General features: G+C 42.3%; 2 protein-coding genes across 3 annotated transcripts in view; one reads left to right on the top strand and one right to left on the bottom strand.

Moving 5' to 3' along the window:
• Positions 1-1,846: 1,846 nt before the first annotated feature.
• On the top strand, positions 1,847-12,977 carry pde12 (phosphodiesterase 12). Of its 2 annotated transcripts, XM_068051686.1 has the most exons (4): positions 1,847-3,413; positions 5,639-5,717; positions 8,371-8,556; positions 12,928-12,977. In XM_068051686.1, the coding sequence occupies exons 1-4, from the start codon at positions 2,220-2,222 to the stop codon at positions 12,960-12,962; spliced, it is 1,494 nt and encodes a 497-aa protein (XP_067907787.1). In that variant the 5' UTR covers positions 1,847-2,219; the 3' UTR covers positions 12,963-12,977. The 2 variants fall into 2 exon arrangements, with proteins under 2 accessions (XP_067907787.1, XP_067907786.1); XM_068051685.1 differs by lacking the exon at positions 12,928-12,977 and having other exon boundaries at positions 1,849-3,413; positions 8,371-9,264.
• A 7,417-nt stretch (positions 12,978-20,394) lies between these two features.
• Positions 20,395-26,267, bottom strand: part of arf4a (ADP-ribosylation factor 4a) — a 30,666-nt gene continuing 24,793 nt past the window's right edge. Inside the window, exons 4-6 of the mRNA XM_068051684.1 lie at positions 25,639-25,710; positions 22,985-23,107; positions 20,395-21,764 (exon numbers count right to left, since the gene is read on the bottom strand). Of these exons, the coding sequence (XP_067907785.1) occupies positions 21,678-21,764; positions 22,985-23,107; positions 25,639-25,710 (282 nt within the window). The 3' untranslated portion in view covers positions 20,395-21,677. The remainder of the gene's footprint in view (positions 21,765-22,984; positions 23,108-25,638; positions 25,711-26,267) is intronic.

Here is a 26,267-nt window from a genome sequence, read left to right as displayed (position 1 = left end):
CAAACCGGCCTGCCACCTACAATGACTTGTGCACATATAGCCCAAGGTCCCTTTAGAATTGTATCCTTTATTTTATATTGTCCCTCCTTGTTCTTCCTACCAAAATGTATCACTTCACACATCCCTGCATCAAATGCCATCTGTCACGTGTCCACCCATTCCACCAGCCTGTCCATGTCCTCTTGAAGTCGATCACTATTCTAAGCAAATTTCCCAATATTTTCAACTTTTGTGTCATCTGAAAATTTGGAAATTGTGCCCTAGCAAGAAAAGCAGTAGTCCCAAAACTGACCCCTGGAGAACCCCACTATATACCTTATTTTGAACACACTTTAGAAACTCTTACTTCCATCTGCCCTTTACATTATAACTAACCCAGTCTATATTAGGATAATTAAAGTCCTCCATTATAACTATAATTTTTGCACCTCTCTGTAAATTCCCTGTAAATTTAATCCTCTATAACTTTCCCACAAGTTGGTGGCCTATAGAATACACACAATATTGTCATGGTACCTCTATTGTTTCTTAGCTCGAACTAAATAGATTCTGCCTTTGATTCCTCTTGCACATCCTTTCTCTGCTGCACTGTAATATTCTCCTTAATCAAAACTACCACCCCTCCTCCTTTCTTTCCTTTCCTATCTTTCCTGAACAACTTGTATCCAGGAATATTTAGTATGCCGTCCTGTACTTTTTTGAGCCAGGTCTCCATTATCGCCACAACATCACATTCCCATGTGACTATCTGCACTTGCAGCTCACTGACCTTATTTACAACACTCTGTATTCACATACAGGCACAATATTCCTAATTTAAGTCTCCTTGCATTTCCTCTTACCTGAAACCTGACTATTTTTTACTCTAATGCTATCTGTCTCTCCCAATTCTTTGTGCATGTTATCTTCTGGTTCCCACCCCCTTGCCAAGTTAATTTAAACCCCAATAACATGGGCAAACCGCCCTGCAAGGATATTGGTCCCGGTTCTGTTCAGGTGCAACCTGTCCAACCTGTACAGGTTCCATTTCCCCCAGAACAGGTCCCAATGTACCAGGAATCTAAAGCCCTCTCTCCTGCACTATCTCTCCAGCCATGCATTCGGGGGAGGGGGAGAGAGGGCTAGGGGAAGGGAGAGAGAGAGAGAGAGACAAAGAGACAGTGAGGGGAGACAGAGAAGGGGGAGAGAGAGCCAGAGAGTCATAGAATCATTACAGCACAGAAGGAGGCCATTCAGCCCATCGATTCCAGGCCAGTTCTCCAGATCTATGCAGTCAGTCCCACTCCCTGGCTCGATCCCCGTAGCCCTGCAAGTCTATTTCTCTCAGGTGTCCATCCAACTAACTCTTAAAGTCATTGATTGTCTCCGCTTCCACCACCTTTGTGGGTAGCGAGTTCCAGGACATTATCACCCGGTGCATAAGAAAGTACTTCCTCATATTCCCCCTGCATCTTTTGCCCAAAACTTTCAATCTGTGTCCCCTAGTCCTACAAGGGGGGAGGGAGGGAAATGCACACGCACACATAGTGCAGGGAGAGGGGGGTGGAAGAGAGATCAAGGTCTCTCCTGAAACGTGGAAATCTATCCGAAATACTCCATACTGCTACATGTTGCTGTTTTCATAGTAGATTAAATTTTGAATGCCTTTATCTTTCCAAAATTTGCTCATTGGCCTCCAATGTGGGCAAAAATTGTAATGTCTCCCACCCCCGGCCATGTGAAAAGGTTGGATCTAAACTTACCAGAAATAAACTTAAGACCTGTCCCTGATCTGGACACAAAAAAACCCTCACTAGATGCGTACCAATCAGTTCCTTCCCCAGTGCTGAACTCTCAAGGTTTTTTTTTACCTCTCTCCCTAAGCCTCATACTCCCTTACCTCTTAGTCTCTGTTTGTAGATGTTTTTCAGCATTAACGTTATGTAACTGTTTGGCTCACCACTAAAATCAGTAACCAATCAACTTAATACCCATTGTAACTGCTACGCCGCTGTTGAGGCCAGTTTCAATGCTTGCGCCTCGGTCTCTCCGCCTCGCACTTTCGTCAGAGGTGCCTGTCCCCAGCAACATCCTTTGGCGTTTCACTTTCATGGTGAATATAATATGTTGATTTATTTATTTTCGGACAGCCGATACCTTTACTATTGGATTCGGATACGCAATGAGGAATGTGCTGCTGAGCAGTGAGCGCTGCTCTGACACCCGCGCTGCCCAGGCTCATGTGCGGCTTGGTCAGCAGCGTCGTCCGCGGCCTACCCTCTCCCGGCTTGCTGCGGATTGGTGCCTTCTTCGCCTCGGGGTCGGGGGTGGCGGCCATGCAGAAAGCGGTTGTCCGCTGTGTCCCGAGTGAGACCAAGTTGACCATCTCGCTGCTGTTGGACGGCGGCCAGCGACACATGCAGCGGGAGCAGAGCGAGAGCCTGCAGACCGCGCTCGGCCGCATCGCCCACAACCTGCTCAAAGCGCAGGCCAAGTCCCGGAAAGGCAGGAAGGCGGCCCAGGCCCAGGACCTGGTCGTGGCCCCGGCCGTGATACTATACCAGGGAGATCAACCGGTGCCCGGGGATACGAGTAACGCCGAGGCCTGGCAGGATGGGGCCGTCTTACAGGTGGGGGAGACCCGGTATCGAGTGGAGAGAAACCCGCCCACCCTGACCCAGCTCCAGTTACCCACCTCAATCCTGGCCGGGTTCCCGGTCTGCCCCAAAATAGAAATGGAGTTCGGGGAGCCGTCCGACTCCTTGTTTGAGTGGCTGAAGGAAGCGGCCGGGGGCTGGGAGCCGGCGGGTACCGGCCGGGTCTTCACCCCCAGTAACAGCCACATCGGCCTGAAACTGAAGCTGAAGTGTAACCCGGGCAACGGGCGGCGGTACGGGACTGCGATGGAGCTGGAAAGCGACGGCACGGTGGAGGCCGGGCCGGGCGCTTGTACCTTCGACAGCCGCCACTGGTTTACTCGCCAGGCCACGGAGGAGCCGCTGCTCCGGGTGGTTTCCTACAACATTTTGGCCGATGTGTACGCTCAAACCGAGTTCTCCAGGAGCACCCTGTATCCTTACTGCGCGCCATATGCACTGGATGTTGACTACAGGCAGAACCTGATCAAGAAGGAGCTCAGCGGCTACAACGCCGATATCATCTGCCTCCAGGAGGTGGATAAGAATGTATTCACCAACAGCCTATCGCCGGCCCTGGAGGCTTTTGGCTTTCAAGGAGTGTTTCGGATCAAGGAGAAGCAACACGAAGGTCTCGCAACTTTCTTCAGAGCCTCCAAGTACCGTCTGTTAAGTCAGAATGATGTGACCTTTAGCGAGGCTCTGGCTTCAGACCCCTTGCACTTCGAGCTTTTGGAAAGGATTTCTGCAAATCCCAGTGTCAAAGAAAAGGTGTTGCAAAGATCAACCTCTTTCCAGGTACAGTTGACTGTATTTCATTTCTGCCAATTGACGCTATAGCTTTAGAAATTTTAGTTTTAGGATATAGGCCAGTCTGTACTGACAAAATAGGACTTCAATTTTGTTCGAGCAAAGTAGTGTACAGTTTGCTTGTATGATTTTCGGGGCATTTTTTGCACTGAAATTGTGATTAAGCAACATTAATGCAGCAAAATGGAAACTTAGTGTTTAGAATTTATTTACCCAGCACTGGTTAGCTGCCCCAATTTTTTGAAAAAGTTATCTTTTGTATTCTTTAAAAGTTGCCAAATGCATATTCATCTTCACCTTAAGGTAATGGGCAGGAGGTTTAGAGGGAAGTTGAGGAAAAACTTCTTCCTCATAAAGTCCCTCACATGCCACTGTTACCGAAAGTTGAAGCTCATGGAATTGAAGGCAAATTATTGACCTGATTAGGAAATTGACTGAGTGGCAACAGTAGGGATAATAGGCAGGTACTCTAATTGGCAAGATGTAATTAGTGGTGTCCTGCAAGGATCTGTGTTGGGGCCTCAACTATTTACCATATGTACTAGCAACTTAAATGATGGGATAGAAAGCCACATATCCATGCTTGCCGATGACACAAAGATAGATGACGTTATGAGCAGTGTAGATGGAAGCACAAAATCAGAAAGTCATATTAATAGATTAAGTGAATGGACAAAGCTATGGGAAATGGATTTCAGTGTAAGCAAATATGAAGTAGTCCACTTTGGACCTGAAAAGGATAGAAGAGAGTATTTGCTAAATGGTGGAAAGCTAGAAACCGTGGTGGTTCAAAGAGGCTTGGGGTCCAGATACATAGATCATTAAAGTATCATGAATAGGTACAGAAAATGCGTGGAAAGGGTAATGAGAACATAAGAAATAGGAGCAGGCATAGGCCATATGGCCCCTTGAGCCTCCTCCATTCAGTAAGATCATTACTGATCTTCAACCTCAATTTCACTTTCCCACCTGATCTCCGTATCCTTTGATTCCGGTAGAGTCCAAAAATTTATCTACCTCAGCCTTGAATATACTCAACGACTGAGCATCCACAGTGCGCTGGGGTGAAGAACTCCAAAGATTCACAACTCTGAGTGAAGAAAGTCCTTATCTCAGTCTCAAATGATTGATCCCTTATCCCAAAACCGTGCCCCCTAGTTTTAGACTCTGCAGCCAGCGGAAACAACCTCTCAGTACCTATCCTGTCAAACCCCCTCTGAATTTTATAAGTTGCAATAAGATCACCTCTCACCCTTCTAAACTCCTGGGAGTATAGTTCCAATCGATTCAACCTCCTGGGACAATCCTGTCATCTGAGGAATTAAACTAGTGAACCTATGCTGCTCTGCCTCCAATTCAAGTACATGCTTCCTTAAATAAGGAGACCAAACTTTGCACAGAGTTCCAAGTGTGGTCTCAGCAAAGTCTGTACAACAGTAGCAAGACTTGCTTATTCTTCTACTGCAGCCCTTGCAATAAAGGCCAACATGCTATTTGCCTTCCTAATTGCTTGTTGTACCTGCGAACTTTTTCTCTTTCTTGTAATGGAATGCTGGCCTCCATATCTAGAGGATTAGAATACAAGTCGTGCTGCAGTGAAACAAAACTTTGGTTAGATCACACCTGAAAAACAGTGAGCAGTTATGAACACTACACCATAAGAAGGATATATTGGCCTTGGAGGGAGTGCAGCATAGATTTGTCAGAATGATGCCTGGACTCCAAGGGTTAAATTATCAGAAGAGTTTACACAAACTCGGGTTGTATTCATCAGAATTTAGAAAGCTATAGGGTGATTTAATCAAAACTTCAAGATATTAAGGTGAACTGATAGGGTAGATAGAGACAAACTGTTTCCACTGGTTGGAAACCTAGGACTGGGGCATAGTCTGAAAATTAGAGCCAGACCTTGCAGATGTGAAGTAATGAAACATTTTTACATGCAAAGTATGGTAAAAGTTTGGAACTCTTCAAACAGCAAACAATGCTAAGTTAATTGTTAATTATAAATTTGAGATTGATAGATTTTTGTTAACCAAAGGTATTAAGGGATATGGGGCCAAAGGCAGGTATATGGAATTAGGTCGCAAATCAACCATGATCTCGTTGAATGGTGGAACAGACCCCAGGGGCTGAATGGCCTACTCCTGTTCCTATGTTTGAGCAGTTCAATGTTTACATTATTGGCCTTAAACACTGCTATTTTTATTTAGGTTTGTGTACTACAGTCTCTTAAAGATTCATCAAAGAAGTTGTGCATTGGTAATACTCATCTCTACTGGCACCCTAAAGGTAAATTTTACATTATAGAATTATGTAATGTTTCCTTTCTTTTCCCATCTTCCTATTTTTTGGGGTATGCATCTCACCTCTGCTTGGCATGAACTTCCCCATTAAAAAATTATTCAATTGACTAATTGTGAGGGTGACATACTGCTCCATGATGGAATGTGTTGTAGTTACAGACCTAAAACCTGTATTATCTAGAATAGTGGTCTTTTTATCAGTGTTGTTACAAGCCTTTGGCATTTACACAGCATTAACCTGCTCACTATTGCTCAGTTTGGATTCTGCCAGGGCCACTCAGCTCCTGACCTCATTCCAGCCTTGGTCCAAGCATAGACAATAGAGCTGAATTCAAGAGGTGAGGCGAGAATGACTGCCCTGGACATCAAGGCAGCATTTGACCGAGTGTGCCATCAAGGAGCCCTAGCCAAATTGAAAATTGAAGTCAGTGGGAATTGGGGGGGAAATCTCTCCACTGGTTGGAGTCATACAGGACAAAGGAAGATGGTTGGGGTTGTTGGAAGCCATACAACTAAGCCCCAGGACATTGCTGCACGTGTACCGCAGGGTAGTTTCCTAGGCCCAGCCATCTTCAGCTGTTTTATCAATGACCTTCCCTCCATCATAATGCAGAAGTCAGGATGTTCGCTGATGATTGCATAGTGTTCAGTGCCGTTTGCAACTCCTCAGATACTGAAACAATCCATGTTCACAAGCAGCAAGACCTGGGCAACATTCAAGCTTGGGCTGTTAAGTGGCAAGTAACATTCGCGCCACACGAGTGCCAGGCAATGACCATCTCAAACAAGAGAGCATCTAAACGTGTCCCCTTTATTCAACAGCATTACAATTGTTGAATCAACATCCTGGGGGGTTACCATTGACCAGAAACTTAACTGGACTAGCGATATAAATACTGTGACTACAAGAGCAGGTCAGAGGCTGGGAATTCTGTGGCGAGTTCCTCCTGACTCCCCACAGCTTGTCCACCATCTACAAGGCACAAGTCAGGAGTGTGAGGGAATACTCTCCAGTTGACTGGATGAATACAGCTCCAACAACATTCAAGACGGTTGACACCTTCCAGGACAAAGTAGCCTGCTTGATTGGCATCCCATCCACCACCTTAAGTATTCACTCTCTCCACCACCGATGCACAGTAGCGGCAGTGTGTACCATCTACAAGATGCACTGCAGCAATTTGCCAAACCTCCTTTGACACCACCTTCCAAACCCGCAACCTCTATCACCTTAGATGAACAAGGGCAGCAGATGCATGGGAACACCAGCAACTGCAAGTTCCCCTGCAAGCTACACACCATCCTGACTATATCGCCATTCCTTCACTGTCGTTGGGTCAAAATCCTGGAACTCCTTTCCTAACAGTACTGTGAGTGTACCTACACCAGATGAACTGCTGGTGTTCAAGAAGTTGGCTCATCACCTTTTCAAGGGCAATTAGAAATGCAGCAAGTGCTGGCCTTGCCAGCAAAGCTCACATCCCATGAAAGAATTTTTAAAAAAGTTACACCTCAATTTTAAAATTCTAATCCTTGTTTTCAAATCCCTCTGTGGTCTCCCCCATTCCTATCTCTCCAGCCCCACAACCCTCTGATATCTGTGTTCCTCTAATTCCCTCTCATCTTTACTCCTCTGGTGCAACCCTGATTTTAATTGCTGTATCATTGTTGGCCACGCCTTCAGTTGCTAAGGCCTTAAGCTCTAGAACTCCCTCCCTAAACCTCTCTGCGCCTCTACCTCTCTTTCCTCCTGTAAAACACTCCTTAAAACCTACCTCTTTCATCAGCCCTAATATCTCCTTATGTGACTTGGTGTTATATTTTGTTTGATAATGCCCCTGTGAAACCCCTTGGGACGTTTTATTTTGTTAAAAGGCTATATATCAATACAAGTTGTTTGCATGGCAATGTCTCATCTCTGTTATATTGTTTTATGGGAATCCTGGTGACATCACTGCTTTATGCTGTGAAAGTTGCAATTTTACTAATCACATAGGGGCATCTTTTTTCTCTCCCCTGGGCACTGATTACATAGAGCACAACTAACGTGCATGATCATAAACCCTCCTGCATTTCTGAGATTCAGGCCATCGGTCAAGGCCAGACACTCGACTGGCAGAGGCCTATTCCCTGACATGGTTTGCAACTGGAAATGGAGATGGAAATCCAACTGACAGGTCAGATAGGGATTTATGAGAGAAACTTGAAGTCCAGCTTTAGCCATGTCTTAGGTATCTGTGTAAGGTCACTGCTTTTTAGCAGAATGAATTAACTGGAGGGGAAGGAATGTTGTAGATAAATTCTAACTGCCAGTTAGAGTTAAACTTGTAACCTCAAGTGGAGAGCCTGGGCTGCTCAGTTCTCTTAGAATTTTAATGCCACTGTGATAATGGACTAGTTGGTCTACTCACAAATAAGAAGAGTTGCTTGATAGCACAATAGCTGTTCGGAAAAAGTTAAAGCACTAGCTTAGTGGGGCAGTCCATAAAAGAACAAAAAAAAAGGTTGGTAATTAATACACTTGCAGTTTTGGATAAGAATCTGTTGCCAATCACAATCTATTAGATATGATGTCAGATCAATTTTTGTGCCGAACTATATGTATTGATATTGTAAGACTTATTAGATTTATTTTTCAGGAGGACACATTCGTCTTGTTCAGATAGCAGTCGCCTTTCGTCACCTTCAACAAGTTGCAACAGAGATATATCCTGATGCACCAGTAATTTTTTGTGGTGACTTTAATAGCACTCCAAATACAGGCTTATATGATTTTGTCACCAAGGGAAACATTTCTGCTGATCACCCAGACTGGACTTCAAATGGTGAGGAAGAACGGTGTAGCATGTCCCTTACCCACTCGTTTAAACTAAAAAGTGCTTGTGGAGAACCTTCTTACACAAATTATGTAGGTGGCTTCCAAGGTTGCTTAGACTATATTTTCATAGATAGGAACATGTTTGAAGTTTTTCAGGTTATTCCTTTTCCAAGTCATGAGGAAATCACCTGCCATTTGGCTCTGCCAAGTGTTTCACACCCTTCAGATCATATTGCACTTATTTGTGATCTGAAATGCAAATAAAACATGATGATGTGGGTCTGCTCCTACTTTAATTGCTAATGATGATGGTATTTGAGCTTGTAAACACTAAAATATCTGGAAGTTAACAGGTGTATCAGCATCAGTAAAGAGAAGATAGGTTAGCAATGTTTTGGGTATTGACCTTTGTCCACAACTGTCAAATGCAGACAAACCTGCTGTTCCAGCATTTTCTGTGTTTATTTTAAATTTACAGCATTTGTAGTTTCTTGTTACAAAAACTGTTCAGTCTTAATACAATGCAGTCAATGAAATGGATCAGAATGGATGAAAATGACAAAGCCGGACAGACTAAACAATAATGTAAAAAGCAAAACTGGAATGTGACAACTGATTGGACCTGGCAGGATTTGTCATGTACATATGCAGAAATGATGCACATTTTCCTGTAACTGAAGTAAAGTATTATTTACATAAAATTATTGAAATTGAAGGCTATGTTTGTAAGTGAAAACTGAAACAAAGAAAAATCTCTCTAGAATTTTTCACAGTGGCCAAGAGATCCAACAATTTGGCTGAGAATTTCAAAAAGTATGCAATTTTCATCTATACATCGCATTGGTCAAAGATCCACACCATCTGGCTGCCAGTGCAGTTGGAAGGAGACCTGGTAAAATCTGAGGGAGATACATTGTAATGCCCTCTGTACTATAAATCAAAATATGCTTTTAGTCATGAGTACAGACAATGTTGTCTGTTCACTTCTTTTATGAAAACTGCTAAATGCAAATTCCAAATATAGAAAATGAAATTGCATGTTCATTACTGCAAGCACATCCAGGTATTTTCTTAACGTACACCATAAGGAATCATTATTATTACAACACAGAAGGAGGCCCTTCAACTCAGTGATTTCCATTCCCCTGTTCTATCCCTGTAGCCCTGCAAGTTTATTTCCTTCAAGTGCCCATCCTATTTCCTTTTGAAATCATTGATCGTCTCCGCTTCCACCACCCTCCTAGGCAGCGAGTTCCAGATCATTGCCATTCGCTGCTTTAAAAAAAATTTCCTCTTTCCCTGCACCTCTTGTCCAAAACCTTAAATCTGTGTCCCCTATCCTTGTACCATGAGCGAATAAGAACAACTTTTCTTGGTCGACCTGATCTAAACCTCACCTAATCTTGTACATCTCTTTCAAATCTCCCCTCAATCTCCTTTGCTGCAAGGAGAACAGCCCCAGCTTCTCTAATCTAACCTGGTAGCTAAAATGCCTCACCCTGGAATCATTTTGATAAATTTCCTTTGCGCACTCTCAAGAACCCTAACATCCTTCCTAAAATGTGACCAGAACTGGATGCAATACTCTAGTTGTGGCGTATCAAGAGCTTTATAAAAGTTCATCATAACTTCCCTGCCTTTGTACTCAGTAGTTCTATTTATGAAGCCCAAGATCCCATATGGACCCGGGTTCAATTCTGGGTACTGGCTGTGCAGAGTTCGCAAGTTCTCCCTGTGACCACGTGGGTTTTCGCCGGGTGCTCCGGTTTCCTCCCACCGCCAAAGACTTGCAGGTGATAGGTAAATTGGCCATTGTAAATTGCCCCTAGTGTAGGTAGGTGGTAGGGAATATGGGATTACTGTAGGGTTAGTGTTAGGGTGGTTGTCAGTGGGCCAAAGGGCCTGTTTCAGTGCTGCATCTCTAAATAAATAAATATGCTTTGCTGACCACTCTCTATGTCCTGTCACCTTCGTGGATCTATGCACATGTACTCCCAGGTCCCTCTATCCCTGCACACTCTTTAGAACTGTGCCATTTGGTCTATATTGTTTCTCCATATCCCTCCTGCCAAAATGCATCACTTCACGCTTGTCTGTATTATATTCCATCTGCCACTTGTCTGCCCATTCTGCCAGCCTATCTATGTCATTTTGCAGTCAATTTTTATCATTCTCACTCCTCTAAATTTGGCTCCATCAGCAAATTTTGAAATTTTATACTGTATTCCAATTTCCAAGTCATTTATTTATATATATCTTTTAAAAAAAACAGTGGTCCTAGCACTGACCCTTGGGGAACACCACTGCCTACTGTCCTGCAGTCTGAAAAACAGCCATTAATTAGAACCTGCTATTTTCTGTCCCTGGGCCAATTTTTTTTATCCAAGCTGACACTGACCCTCCTATTCCATGAGCTTCAATTTTGTTAACCGACCTTTGATGTGGTACTTTGTCAAACGCTTTCTTAAAATCCATATAGATAACATCCATTGTGTTCCCTTATCAGCCTTCTCTGTTACTTCAAAAAATTCAATTAGTCAAGCATGATCTATCTTTTACAACTCCGTGCTGGCTGTTCTTTATTAACATGGACCTCTCCAAGTTTTTTTTTTGTGCCGGTTGATTTTTTTTCCCTGATTATTGTTTCTAAAACCTTACCCACCACTGATGTTAAACTAACCAGCCTGTAGTTACTCGGACCTTTCTTGAGTAAGGGTATTACATTTGCCACTCTCCAATCCTCTTGCACCTCCCCTGTAGCTAGGGAAGGTTGGGAGATTATGGCAAGCCCTTCTGATATCTCCATTCTCACTTCCTTTAGCAACCTCTGATGCCAGCCATCCCAACCAGCGACCTATCCACTCTAAGCATAGCCAGCCTTTCCAATGTATTCTGCCTCTCAATTTTCACCCCATCCATTACCTCTAACATCTCCACTTCTGCTGATATTTTGTCAGCATCCTCTTCCTTAGTAAATACCGACACAAAGTAGCCATTCAGTATTCTAGCATTGTCCTCCACCTCTAAGCATATAATCACCTTCTTTGTCCCTAATAGGACCCACTGCGCTCTTACTACCCATTTACCATTGGTACGGTAGTAGTGGTGATCTGCCTAAGGGCAAGCCCTCTTTATTTCTCCACGTCTCACGATCTTGTGATTTCCTTTTCAGTTCCTCATAAGAGTCTCTCATTTTTTAACTTTTATGAGAAATGAGCAACATGACCAGAGAAAAAGTATGTGAGGTAGTTTAGAAACGTGGTAAATAGGAGCAGTAGGCCAATCAGCCCTTCGGGCCTGCTCCGCCATTCAAAAAAGATCAAGGCTGATCGTCTAATTCAGTACCCTGTTCCTGCTTTTTCCCCATAATCCCTTGATCCCTTTGGCATTAAGAAATATATCTGTCTCCTTCTTGAATATATTTAATGACTTGGCCTCCACTGCCTTCTGCGGTAGAGAATTCTACGGGTTTACCACTCTGAGTGAAGAAATTTCTCCTCATCTCAGTTCTAAATGGCATACCCCCTATCCTAACCCCTGGTTCTAGACTCCCCAGCCATCGGGAACATCCTCCCTGCATAGAATTTTATAGGTTTCTATGAGATCCCCTCTCATTCTTCTAAGCTCTAGTGAATATAGGCCTAGTCGACTCGATCTCTCCTCATACGCCAATCCTGCCATCGCAGGAATCAGCCTAGTAAATCATCTTTGCACTCCTTCCATGGCAAGAACATTCTTCCTCAGATAAGGAGACCAAAACTGCACACAATACCCCAGATATGATCTCACCAAGGCCCTGTATAACTGCAGTAAGACATCCTTGCTCCTGTACTCAAATCCTTTTGCAATGAAGGCCAACATATCATTCACCTTGCTGCAGCTGAATTCCTGCTTTCAGCAACTGGTGTACAAGGACACCCATGTCTAGTTGCACCTCCCCCTTTCCCAATCTATCACCATTCAGATAATCTGCCTTTCTGTTTTTACAACCAAAGTGGATAACTTCACATTTATCCATGTTATACTGCATCTGCCATGCATTAGCCCACTCACCCAACTTGTCCAAATCACATTGGAGCCTCTTTGCATCCTCCTCACAGCTCTCAGTCCCCCCCAGCTTTGTGTCATCTGCAAACTTGGAAATGTTAGATTTAGTTCCCTCATCTAAATCATTAATATATACTGTGAATAGCTAGGGCCCAAGCACTGATCCCTGCAGTACTCCATTAGTCACTGCCTGCCACCTGGAAAAAGACCCGTTTGTTCCTGCTCTCTGTTTCCTGTCTGTCAACCAATTCTCAATCCATGCCAGTATATTACCCCCAATCCCATGTGCTTTAATTTTGCCTCCGTTGCCTCCCTCACGTGTGCTTTAAAGGAACCATCTCTTCTTGGAGGATCCTCCGCCTGTAAGCAGCCGTTGTCCCGCAAGGTTCCCTAACTTCCACCATCACCACCAAAAATTCGCTGGTTCTGCCATTGGCAATGGCTCGTAACCCTGAGCATGGGACCCTTACGTGGGCCTGGAGGAGCTCGCAAAAGGACGGGGGCAACGACCCCCTGAGATCACAAATGACCCTGCTACCCTAATGGTATGATAACCTATGGTAAATATACATGGTCAACCTCCTTGAGTTTTTGTTATTACATATTGGAATATCCAATGAGCGTAGACAATGAAGGGATGGCGATTAGTAAAAGCAAGGATTGGAACATGGCTCATGTTCACTGCAAGTAAATTAAGCCATTATTGTTGAGTAGGTGAATCTTATCCAGATCCATCAAAGTTATTTGAGCAAAATTCAACCAAACTTTGTATGAACCACTAATAATTTAAATACTGTGCAAGTTCAAGGCTGCCTTCTTTCAAAAGGATACTTTGAGAGAAGAGGCCTTAACAGGAAGTTATGAAGACACACAAATACTGAACTTACCTTTAGTGAAAAGATAATTGATGCTTGGAGGATGCAGTTCATCTTGGGCAATACATTTTCATATTCATGACATATTCATACTCAGCGAATCATACCTTACAGCCAACGTCCCAGACTCCTCCTTCACTATCCCAAGGTATGTCCTGTCCCAACAGCAGGACAGACCCATCAGAGGTGGTGGCACATTGGTATACAGTCATGAGGGAGTGACCTCAATGGACCCTTTTCATGTTACCCATTAAGTATCTCTAAGAGATTAGATGTAGTGTAGGGAATAAACATTCACTTTATCATGGCCTCCTATTTCAAGTATCAGAAAAGAGTAATATGAATAATGTATCCAGATGGCATAGTGTGCTTGCTCCCCATTTATGCAATGGAACAAAACTGGTGCTGAGAGATTGGAAAGATTCTACATAAAGTCTCATGGCATCAGGTCAAACACAGGCAAGAAAACTTCCTGTTGCCTGACCTGTTAAGTATGTCCAGCATTTTCTGTTTTTATTCCGGAATTCCAGCATCTGCAGTAATTTGCTTTATTACAAGGAAATCTCCTGTTAATTACCACTTACTGCTCTCCTTCAATTGATGAATCAGTGCTTCTCCATGTTGAGCACCACTTGGAAGAAGCACTGAGTGTAGCAAAGGTACAGAATGTACTCTGGGTGTGGGACTTCAATGTTCATCACAAAGAGTGGTTCAGTAGCACCACTACTGACTGAGCTGGCCGAGTCCTGAAGGACACACCTGCTAGACTCTGCCTGCGGCAGGTAGTGACTGAACCAACACGAGGGAAAAGCCTACTTGATTGCATCCTTACCATTCGATCCGTCATAAATGCATCTGTCCATGACAATATTGATAGGAGTGACAACCACACAGTACTTATGGAGGCAAAGTCCCATCTTCATGGGGAAGAACACTCCATTGTACTACCACCATACTAAATGGGATAGACTCAGAACCGATCTAGCAGCTCAAAACGGGGCATCCATGAGGCTCTGTGGGCCATCAGCAGCAGCAGCATTGTATTCAACCACAATCTGTAACCTCATGGCCTGGCATATCCTTCATTCTACCATTACCACCAACCCTGGCTCAATGAGAGCATGTCAGGAGCAGCCAACCTGATGAATCTACAACACAGGACTACATGTATGCTCAACAGCAGAGCACAATCAACAGATCAGATCAAAACTGCAGTCCTGCCATATCCATTCATGGATGGTGATAGATAATTAAACCAATAACTGGAGGAGGAGGCTCTAAAAACATCTCCATCCAAAATAATGTTAGAGCCCATCACGAGTGCAAAAGACAAGGCTGAAGTATTTACAACAATCTTCAGCCAGAAGTGCCGAGTTGATGATCTATATCAGCCTCCTGCTGAGGCCCCCACCATCATAGATGCCAGTTTTCCAACAATTCGATTCACTATACATTATATCAAGAAACAGAAGGCACTGGATACAGCAAAGGCTATGGGCCCTGACACCATCCCAACTGTAGTACTGAAGACCTGTGGTCCAGAACTAGCCATGCCCTTAGCCAAACTGTTCCAGTACAGGTACAACACACACCTACTGGACAATGCAGAAAATTGTTGCATTATGACCTGTCCACAAAAAGCAGAACAAATCCAATCTGGCCAATTATTATCCCATCAGTTTACACTCAATCATCAGCAAAGTGATGGAACGTGTCTTTGACAGTGCTATCAAGTGCCACTTACCCAAGCTCAGTTTAGGTTCTGCCAGGGCCCCTGGGCTCCAGACCTCATTACAGCCTTGGTCCAAACATGGACAAAAGAGCTGAATACCAGAGGTGAGGTGAGAGTGACTGCCCTTGACATCAAGGCAGCATTTGACTGAGTGTGGCATCAAGGAGCCCTAGCAAAATGGAAGTCAATTGGGAATCGGGGGAAAATCACTGGTTGGAGCCATACCTAGCACAAAGGAAGATGGTTGTGCTTGTTGAAGGCCAATCATCTCAGCCCCAGGACATTGCTGCAGGGTAATGTCCTAGGCCCAAACATCTCCAGCTGCTTCATCAATGACCCTCCCTCCAACACCTGTGTGGAGTTTGCAAGTTCTCCCTGTGTCTGCGTGGGTTTTCTCCGGGTGCTCCGGTTTCCTCCCACAAGCCAAAAGACTTGCAGGTTGATAGGTAAATTGGCCATTATAAATTGTCACTAGTATAGGTAGGTGGTAGGGAAATATAGGGACAGGTGGGGATGTTTGGTAGGAACATGGGATTAGTGTAGGATTAGTATAAATGGGTGGTTGATGTTCAGCACAGACTCGGTGGGCCGAAGGGCCTGTTTCAGTACTGTATCTCTAATCTAATAAGATCAGAAGTGGGGATGTTCGCTGATGATTACAGAGTGTTCAATGCCATTCGCAGCTCTTGAGATACTGAAGCAGTCTGTGCCCGCATGCAGCAAGACCTGGACAACATTCAGGCTTGGGCTGATAAGTGGTATGTAACATTCATGTCGCACATGTGGCAGGCAATGACCATCACCAACAAGAGAGAATCTAAACATCTCCTCTTGACATTCAATGGCATTACCATTGCTGAATCCCCCACTGTCAGCATCCTGGGGGGGGAGCAGTTACCATTGACCAGAAACTTAACTGGACCAGCCATATAAGCACCATGGCTATGTGCAGGTAAGGGACTGGGAATTCTGCAGCTGGTAACCTATGCTGTGCACAAATTGGCTGATGTATTTCCCTGCAACACAAGACACTTTGAAAGTACTTTATTTGCTGAGTGTGAAAGGTGCTATATAAATACAAGTTCTTTCTCTCCAGAGATGCTGCTGGACCTGCTGAACATTTCCAGCATTCTGTTTTTGTTTCCGATCACTAGCAGTTTTTTGCATCTAAAATAAACGAAAACCAAAGTACCCCCATTTTAAAGGGCACAACTAATACTTAACCATAAAACCAATGGAAACAAATAAAACTTAAATCTATTATTATTATCCACTATGCACTTCAATTCCTGCCGTGCCCACTGGTCATGGAAGGCCTCAAGCATACCAACAGAGACTGTGTGCTCCTTCTCCTGGGCCCCCTGTTGTGGACAAGACGTGGAAGAGAGATGTGCAGCCAGAGTGACCACCGCCCACCAGCTGCGTCCAATGCATTTACTGTATAAAGTCATCTGGATTTACTATTTTGATTGTTTAATGAATTGGACAGTTTATAATCTGCTGTAAAATACCCATCGTGTTGCTGGCGCTCAGGTGATGAAAATACAATTATATAGATGAGTTTTTCTGGCAGACCCACCGCCTTCTCTCTCAACCCTATTCCCACAAAACCGACCACTCGACTTCCCTTCCTGGGCCTGTGCTTGCTGATAATGTAAACTGTACCTTACCTTGGATACTGCCCTCTCCCTTTCAAATCTGCCATCCTCGTCCTCAAAAACTACCCATGACCCCCCAACCTTAAACGGCCACATTTCCAATCTCACATTACACTCCAAAAATCCTTGAACGCGTTGCCATCTTCCTCCCTGGCCATTTGTCTCAGGCTGATGCAGATTATTCACATCTCTGTATCCTATTTTACCCTGTGCTGAGATTCTGACCCCATATCCTGTCTATCACAAAGACTGCCTACTTCCATCTCCATAACATCACCTGTCTCTGCCTCAAACCATCTGATACCAAAACCGTCAATGCTTTTGTTATCTCCAGGATCCAATGCTGTCCTGGATAGTCTCCCGTCTTCCACTCTCCATAAACTTGGCCTAATCAAAAACTATGCTGCCTGTAATCTAACTCACACCAAGGTCCACTCAGCCATCCTCCCATGAGCTTGCTGAGCTACAATGGCACTTGTTCCAAAGCTTTAATGCTGAAATTCTCTTCCTTGTGTTAAAGTCCCACTATTCCCTCAGTCCTCCAAGTACTGTGCATTCCCCCAACTCTAGCGTCTTGTAAACCCCCCATCCCATTCCTTCCCCCCTCCATTGGCAGCTGTGCCTTTAGGCACCTAGGCTCTAAGTGAGATTTCCCTCCCTAAACCTCTTCCCCTTGGTCTCCTCCTTTAAGGTCCTCCTAATACCCTATATTTTGACCAAGCTTTTAGTCACCCATCCTAATATCTTCTTAGGCTTTCTGTCATATTCTGTCTGATTAAGCTGCTGTGAGGCACCTTGGGATGCTTTCCTGTAACAACGTTATATAAATGCAAGTTGGGAGACTGCAGGCATTTGCTCCACTGTACCACTCGTGGTCAGAGCATGCACCATTACCGGCAATCATTCACATAATTTCAATCCTAAATGTTAGCATAAAAATATGACAATTTTTAGCACTTGTACAATACATGCATGCATACAAGATTTTTAATTGTAGTTGCACAGGAGAAGTTAAGACCAAAGTATAGTCTTCAAATTAAGTGGGACAACTATTACATCTGCACAACCTGGTCTAGATCATGCACTGCATTGCCAGAATGTCATTCTTGGTTCAGTGGTAGCACTCTCATACAAGTCAGATGGTTGTGGGTTCAAGTCACACTCTAGAGACTTGAGCATATAATCTAGCTGCAGTATTCAGTGCAGTATTCACAGTGTGCTGCACAGTTAGATATGCCATCTTTCAGAAAAGACATTCAACCAAGACTTTGTCTGCCTTCTCAGGTGAATGCAATACATCCCAAGGCAGTATTAAAAGAGTCTTGCCCCCCACCCCACCTTCAGTGGCCTGGGATCAATATTTATCCTTCAACCTATATCACAAGGAAAAACAAATGATCTAATTGCTGTTTGGGACCTTGCTGTGCACAAATTCATCACCCCATTTCTTACAACAGTGACTACACTTAAAAGTGCTTAATTGGCTGTAAAGTGCTTTGAGATGTCCTGAGGTTGTGAAAGACACTATATAAGTACAAGTTCTTCTTTATATTTTCATTATAAATGCCTATGTCTTGTTACAGACAATTAGTAAGTGTTGTTGATGGCTTCCACTTCTCATCTCCCAACTATTGTAATCGTGTTTTGTTAAAAACAATGCCTTAGGCCCGGAGTGTTTTAAGTTAAATAAACAGACAAATGACAGGTTTTCTCATAGTTATCTTCCTTTTTTAACCTATGTATTTTACAGCTGCATTTGCTGACAACATAACCACTAGGTGGCGAACAACTGGCGCATACGCAAATGCAGCCTCATCAACTGAAATGTCACTGCGATGTCTCAGGCAGCTGCCAGTAATAAAGATGGCGTTGCTCAATTTGACATACAAAAAAGCAAATTGAACCCAAACTCCCTCACCCCTCAATGGCCACAATCATTGTCTCCATCCCCCCCCCCACCCAACAGCACCCCTCTCCCTCCCACGATCGTCGTCTCAATAGATGCTATTCCTTCCCCACTACTGCCCTTGATTGCCACTTCAATTGCTGATTTCTTTACTCCCTCCACAATCACCGCCTCAATCGCCACTTCTCTTTGTCACTCCCTCCCACACTTGTCAGCTCACAGCTCCCTCCTGACTGCGTGCCACTTACTCCCCACCTTGTCGCTTCTGCCCCCCACCGTCACTTCTCCCAGTCAGCCGCTCGTAGTGTGGTTACATCATAATGCACAAATGTCATTATGTGGTGACATTGGGGTGGCCACGTGTGGATTTATATTGGCAAATGTTTGCACAATCACTCTGCGTTGTCAGGAAACACTTACAATTCCCCAAAATGGTCACAACCTTCACCCACTTATGCATTCACACACACATGCGTATACAAGAATAGAGAGAGAGAAAAGAGTAGGATGCAATTAAAGTCCAAGGTGATGAGAGTTGGTGGTTTATAGAAAACGGTTTAATCTTCTCGGGTGGAAAGTCTTTTTTGAAAGGTGCAGACCTAAGTGTTTGCAGTCATGAACTTGCTGAGGTGTTGTAGAGCTCTAGTGCTTAAAACTCAGCCCAAAGCTGAATTTGGTTTACCTTCACAGTTGGAGTCTCAAAGGTCACTGTAATTTCTCTGTAGTGGTTTTTCAGTTCTTGTTTAGTTGTATTTCTCTCAGCCTCTGGCTGGAAAAACTGCCTTTCTGTGGTCTTGGCTTGATCTCGTCCTCTCTCTCCAGATGGTTATCTTTTAAGGTAAAAATCCACATTTGAGTCTCTGTCAGGTTTCATAGGGCCATCTCCCCTGCTGTGACTACACAATGATACAGGATATGGAAACCATATTTATTGATGTCTGAATGAGGATCATTGTGTTATAATGGTGTGACTTGACACCTATTCACTTTGGTTTGGGCTGTCAGTCAGTCTGTCTCCAGAACCTTGTAATAGTTCATTCGTGTAGATAGGAGTCATCAATACGCGTTGACGCTTTCAATTTCAATGGGTTCTCCCCAGAGATATTTCAGTCGCAGTTCATGAGTTTCCTCCTCAACAGATAGAGGTGTGTATGATCAATACAGGAGTCATCATGTGACCGCTACTCCATTTTTGTCTGTGGTACAAATGTCCATGTTCTTGTGGTTCAGTTCAACAGTTGATCTTTTACTTTCATAATTTTTCCAATTCATTGTTTATTTCATCATGGCTTCTTCTGAGCATGACTGTCTGCATTTAGAAATTGTATAAACTTGTCAGTGTCAACAGACCTTTCCACCAGTGAGGGCACTACAGCATGACCATTTGTGCTGAAACTATGTCTCAAATTGCCATAAGTTTTGCTATTTAATTATAAAATGAAATTATATATAGTCAAAGTTCATAATGTATGACTTTAAAATAGCTATTAATTATATCCTGGCCAATTATTGCCCACCCTCTAACTCTGCTTCATATGAAGAGTGACAATTGATCTTGACTCATGATCTTGTTTTATTTGCACAAAAGACTAGTTGTCTAAAGCAATCAGATTAAACAACAAACAAGTATTTCTATAAAGTTTATTTAATATCATTAGAATGTCAAATGGATTATGTAGACACCTTTCATTATTTGAATTTTGATGTTCCCAAATCTTCCAGTTTCATGAAGACTTGCCCACCCGTAGACAAATATTACAATGAATAACACAGCACATTGGTACCAAAAGCAACATGCAAAATTTAAAAAAGTTTCAACTTTCAACATACTAGAAAGACAATCTGACTGTATCTAAGTGGATAGAAATGCCAACATGAATACATGCATACTTCAGGATTGGATCCTTTAGTAGTGTTATAAAGTTTACATTGCAATGGGATGCACAACCTGTTGCTTGGTTTGTGACAAAGGAAGAAAAGAACATTTAGAGTTTGCAGTGTCAAATATGCAGAAAGGGGGATGGATGTGGTCCATTGAAACTGGTTATGTTGCCAAGAACAAGTGTCTACCAATAAAAGAAAAATCTTAACCCTTATATATATTTTTTTTTTAAATGCACAGCCTTTCATTAAACCAGCCAACAGAGGTGGCAAAACCACTTCAGAGATCTACAAAACCAGAACAATTAGAGGTTGAAGGACCTGTGAAGTCGTTTCAAATATAGCACTGGAAAAGGTTGCTCTGGGAGGGGCTATAAAAGCTGCAATCATCAAGACTTAATTTGTATTAAGAGACATCTTCCAGACTGTATAAAACAAGACAATTTCTGTGCAACTGATGCATTTTCCATTAGGGTAATTTGCTTCAGTGACTCAAAAATCTACTTCCTTGCCTCACCACCGTGACTATCTCTGCTTGGATCTATTCAGGAGCCATGTTCAGTAATAGCCAAATGTAAAGGAACTGGCACCCTACTTTCAAAAATGGAATGGTACAGAAATATTTCTTCAGCAGATTCTCTGTTTTGGAATGACCCAAGGTATCAAAACTCAAAAGGGCAAGGTAAAATTTTTAAAACAATTGTTTATTTGGGTTCAAATGTACTTGAATTTAATTCTTCAGCTATTAAAGAAGTTAGGGTCTATATTGGCTTCAATTGGGAGATAAATTGCAAGAAATACTCAAGATAACTGTAAATTTTTTGTTTAATCTCCCACCAATTTATGAAACCTACCAAAAATATTGGCAACAATGAAGAGTTCAAAATCAAGCTGTGCTGCCAAAAGAAACAGCTCCAGAAACCACAATATTTGAGAGTTAACAAATAGTTAACAAGCCTAGACCAATATTACCAAACATGTCCTCTGTTAAATAAAACATCACTGCCAAATTAAATTGCGGCATCAGGTCTAGGATCTTGAGAGTTCATTTGTCAGCCAGTCAAGCCCTTCATACAAGCCAGATCCTTGTGTAGCACAGGCAGCCTGAACATACCACTGTTCAAAAGAAAAAATATGGCATTAGACAAATTAACAAAAATATAAACTTATTTAACAAATTAAATACAGAAACATTTCAGTGTCAATAGTTTATAACAGAAATAAAGTAACAGCATTTGGTTAAGGATATTTTAGATTTAAAAAAAACTTGTCCAAACGCTCCTCTTTTACCCCCAGTTGTCCCCTGGACGCAATGACTTTCACTGAGCTATGTTTCCATGTGTACTGGTCACCCTTCAGTATCTCCCCAAGTGGACAATCTATTATGTAGGCTGAGACAGCAAGCATTGGCTGTTATGTGATGCGACATCACGGCTAGTATCCACAAAACACATTTTTCAGCAGCGATCACTGGAATGAAATCAAGCAATGGAATCTTGACTGAACGTTACCAGACTAAAGGACAGTGTCCAATTGTTCTATCCTTACCATTGATCCAGCTCCAATCAACTTATGTAACCCAAACTAGGGATCAAACTTGAGAAAATCATCTCTAAGTCTACAGACACGACCAACCAGAAAGGAAATTAATCCATTGAGGAATTAGGAAGCCGACTGTTTAAATTTCTGATATTTTGGGGAGTTGTTGAACTATGAATGGCGAGGAAAAGATATTTTAAAGAACACATGCTAGTAAAGCACTTTTCATTGCCATGGCTCCCCAAAGTACTTCACAGCCAATGAATTACTTTTTACCCTGCAAAATGTTCCATACTGCTTCATATTTCCAGTGTTCATATCTTTATGAAGTGTTTTTTACTTTTTACCAATAGTTCTCCAAATTCTAAAGAGAGTGCTATTGGATCGGCCACCCATAGTACATCCTGCCAAATTATCCTTTTCATTGAAGTTAATGGAAAGGAAAGCAGGTAGGATGTATAAGATGGTCGATCCAATAGCATTAGTTTTACTCTGTGAAAGTTGAAAGTTTCATCCATAGTGTTTCGACTGCCCACAATCAGCTATCTTAACATTAGCCAGGAATCAGACTTCAGACTTTTTGGACTGTATGGTCCAGCTTCTCATTACATAAGTCATTGGAAAAGTGCTATTTTGTCATTTTGAGGGAACATGAATCTTAAAGCGCTTACGGCACAAATTATATTGTATCTTAATTTTGCAAATATTAACATCTATGTTAATTCCATGCATATTGCTATCAAATTGTAATGAATTCCTAATGTTCACAATGTAACACCTCTAAATAGATTTCTTACAACTTTATGAAGGTTCTGTAGTCCTAATTTATCTGTCACTTCACTGTTGGTCAAGGCATTTGGCAGGTCCTGTTTGTTGGCAAATACCAGTAAAATGGCATCTCTCAATTCATCTTCTTCAAGCTGGAACAAATTATTAATATTTGTCATGGCAAATTTGATATACAAGGTGTGAGATCATTCAATTTATCTGGAGATTATACCTTCGCTAAACTGAGTCAAGTTAGTCAAAAATCAAGAAATTCATTTCAACCTCAGCTGGACCAGGCTATTAAACTACAAGATCATAGTCATGGAAGGGACTATATCATTTAACAGCCCTCCATACACACTCCCCAGCCAGAGTGACTAGATATTGACCATGGTCAACTATTTGCGCTAGCTCAAAAACGTTAAGCCAAATTGTAGCCCTACTGATGCACTGGCAGAGCTAACTCCCCACAGACCAAGCTCTTCTGTACAAGGCAGATACTTCCCTCTGGTACTTCAACTAAGTGGCCATTATTCAAGCACAAAACTGTCAGTGTCAGGTGGTTAACTCATTGAGCAAAACTTCATTTGCCTGGTGTCTAGCTGCACAATTCCAGTAAGGTTGTTATGCAGTGAACAGAAGGAACAAACCGGGCTAAGTGTTATACCCGAGTTAGGGATTGTATCTTCCAATTTTAGTACTGACTGCCTTCTCAGCTACAATCAGTTAACCCACCAGAGACTTAACCTCACTGATCTACTGAATCACTGGAGTGTCTTTTCTTCAAGCAATTTATGCACGTACTCTGGCGGCGCAGTGGTTAGCACCGCAGCCTCACAGCTCCAGCAACCAGAGTTCAATTCTGGGTACTGCCTGTGTGGAGTTTGCAAGTTCTCCCTGTGTCTGTGTGGGTTTTCTCCGGGTGCTCCGGTTTCCTCCCACATGCCAAAGACTTGCTGGTTGATAGGTAAATTGGCCATTATAAATTGCCCCTAGTATAGGTAGGTGGTAGGGAAATATAGGGACAGGTGGGGATGTGGTAGGAATATGGAATTAGTGTAGGATTAGTGTAAATGGGTGGTTGATGGTCGGCACAGACTCGGTGGGCCGAAGGGCCTGTTTCAGTGCTGTATCTCTAAACTAAAACTCAAAAGATAACTAGCCTAAATAATGAGTTAGCTAACCACAGAATGTGCTCAACAGTTTTGGGGCATAACCATAATGCGAGGTCCCTGGTGGTTTAGTTGGCTCAGTTCATTCCATGTTTACTGAGACGAATTTGAAGGTCCAGTTTGATTTGTAGCCTGTTCTGGGTTAATTTCAGCCAGTGAAGGTAGTGGTACAATTAGTTTCCCTACCCCTGGGTTAACAGGGGGGTGGGGAGCCAGGAGTCCTGTTTTGATCACTATAGAGAGAGTCCTACTAGAGATGTGTCACAAGGACATCAGTTAATGCCAGGATTAGAATTAGACGAGCTGCCCACTACCTAACTCCCCCAATCACAGTTTAATGGCTTGCCAATGCTGTCAAGTACCCACATGAAAAATGGCTACCTGGACAAGGTGGAAAGTGCTTTGCAACCATACATTAAGTTATTGCCTTCAGAACAGAATATTTGGAGAAAACTCAAATTATATATTAAAATTGATATAACAAGTCACCTGTAAATATTCAATGTACTCATTTCGAAGTCCCACATCTGTGTTACATTTGGTGACACTTGCTGTGTCAAGATTTATTAAAGTTTTGTTCTCATTGTCAGTCTAGTTTTCTGTTCATGCAAGTTTTAATACAATCATTTAAAAAAAAACACTGATTTTATTTCCATATTTAGATTATTTCTGCCTTTTAGCCCGATGCACCTCAAATTTAATTAAAAACAAAGCAGGCCTCTTGCCTGCGTCCAGCCACTGCTACTGTGTCTAGCCACTAACCCTCTGAAATGGCTGTATTTTTTAAACTTTTATAATTCTTGTTTTCTTCATAAATACATCACTAGGCTGTGCTGCAGTCTGATATATCCCCAATGCCTGGGCTCCCACTGTAGCTGCACTGGTAATTATTTCACCCCTTCTGTTCTCCCAACTTTTTGGCTTGGTTAATGCGGCCTAGATTCCTGCTGTGTGCATCTACAATATAAATTAGATTTTAAAAATAGTTCCGCCCATCTGCAGTCAAAAGATTTAACAAAAATATTCTTGACTCACAATACAATATAATTCCCACTACTTATATTAAAGTATTTTCATGCAGTCATTTTGTATTTATTCCTTTTTATTATATTTTAATTGAGTCAAGGTTCATTTATTTCAATACCATATTTCAGAAAAAACATTTCTTCTATTAATAAATTTATAGAATCCTATTGGATTAAGTACCCATTGCTTGTTTAATTTATGGTAACATATTAAATTAAATGTTTACTGCCATTCCCATCACTTGATCACTTCATTTCTGAATTTTAATTTAGAACATTTCAGGGAACAAAAACATCCAAATACCCAGAACTTTTAATTGATTCTTAAAGTTTTGGAGCATGGCTCAGTTCGTTCAAATTCCCATCAACACAACAGAAATATTGAATATCTATACAACCAACAAAGGGATTTAAAGTTATATGTACCAGAAAGGAATATTTATTTAGAACAAAAGGTACCAAGTGTAGACCTTGATGAATACATACCATTTTCCGCAGCTCTTCTGATGCTTCCTGAATTCTCTCTCGGTCATTGCTATCTACCACAAAAATAAGACCCTGTAATAAGATAATAGAAACATTTTGTACTTAAATTTTTCAAGATTTACTTTGCCAAAGCAGAGAATACAAGAACTTTTAGAAATTATTTGCACATGAACATATGCACATACTATAAGATATAATTATTTTTACAAAAGCCTTTGAATATAAAAAAGGCTATCAACAAATCTTCCAGTGTTAAGAGTCTATTTTTTGTAAAATATGTTTAAGGACTTATAGTTGACTTGTGGTCATTGATTCATCTGTAAGCTTGAAGAGATGCTGAACTTGGCGTTTTAAAAAAAAAAAAGTTCAGCAGGTGGTTTCCTGGACTTGTAAACAAGCCCTTGCTGGAAGGCACCAGTTTTCAGATAAAATCCCAGCAGGGAGCTTGTTGTTTTGACCTGGAGATGATGTTTAGAGACAAGAGACAGGCCAAGATTTATAAGGGCCACAAGGCTTGATTGTGACATTGTTTTGGTTTCACTTTGGACAGTGAGTTGGAATGTGGACTATTTGGAAGACAGTTGGTTTTTGCCTGCCAAGGAAACCCAGCTCATTCTCTTTCTCTCCCT

Source organism: Heterodontus francisci, chromosome 19 (assembly GCF_036365525.1).
Source record: "Heterodontus francisci isolate sHetFra1 chromosome 19, sHetFra1.hap1, whole genome shotgun sequence".
Classification (NCBI taxonomy): Eukaryota; Metazoa; Chordata; class Chondrichthyes; order Heterodontiformes; family Heterodontidae; genus Heterodontus; species Heterodontus francisci.
Note: the sequence above shows the minus strand (reverse complement) of the source record. Positions and strands in the feature narration are given on the sequence as shown.

Bases quoted from the DNA above. Each gene is read 5' to 3' on its own strand.
- pde12 (XM_068051685.1), top strand. From the start codon at position 2,220: ATGTGCGGCTTGGTCAGCAGCGTCGTCCGCGGCCTACCCTCTCCCGGC. The intron at 3,414-5,638 runs GTACAGTTGACT...ATTTTTATTTAG, and splicing joins AAAGATCAACCTCTTTCCAG to GTTTGTGTACTACAGTCTCT. The intron at 5,718-8,370 runs GTAAATTTTACA...TTTATTTTTCAG, and splicing joins TCTCTACTGGCACCCTAAAG to GAGGACACATTCGTCTTGTT.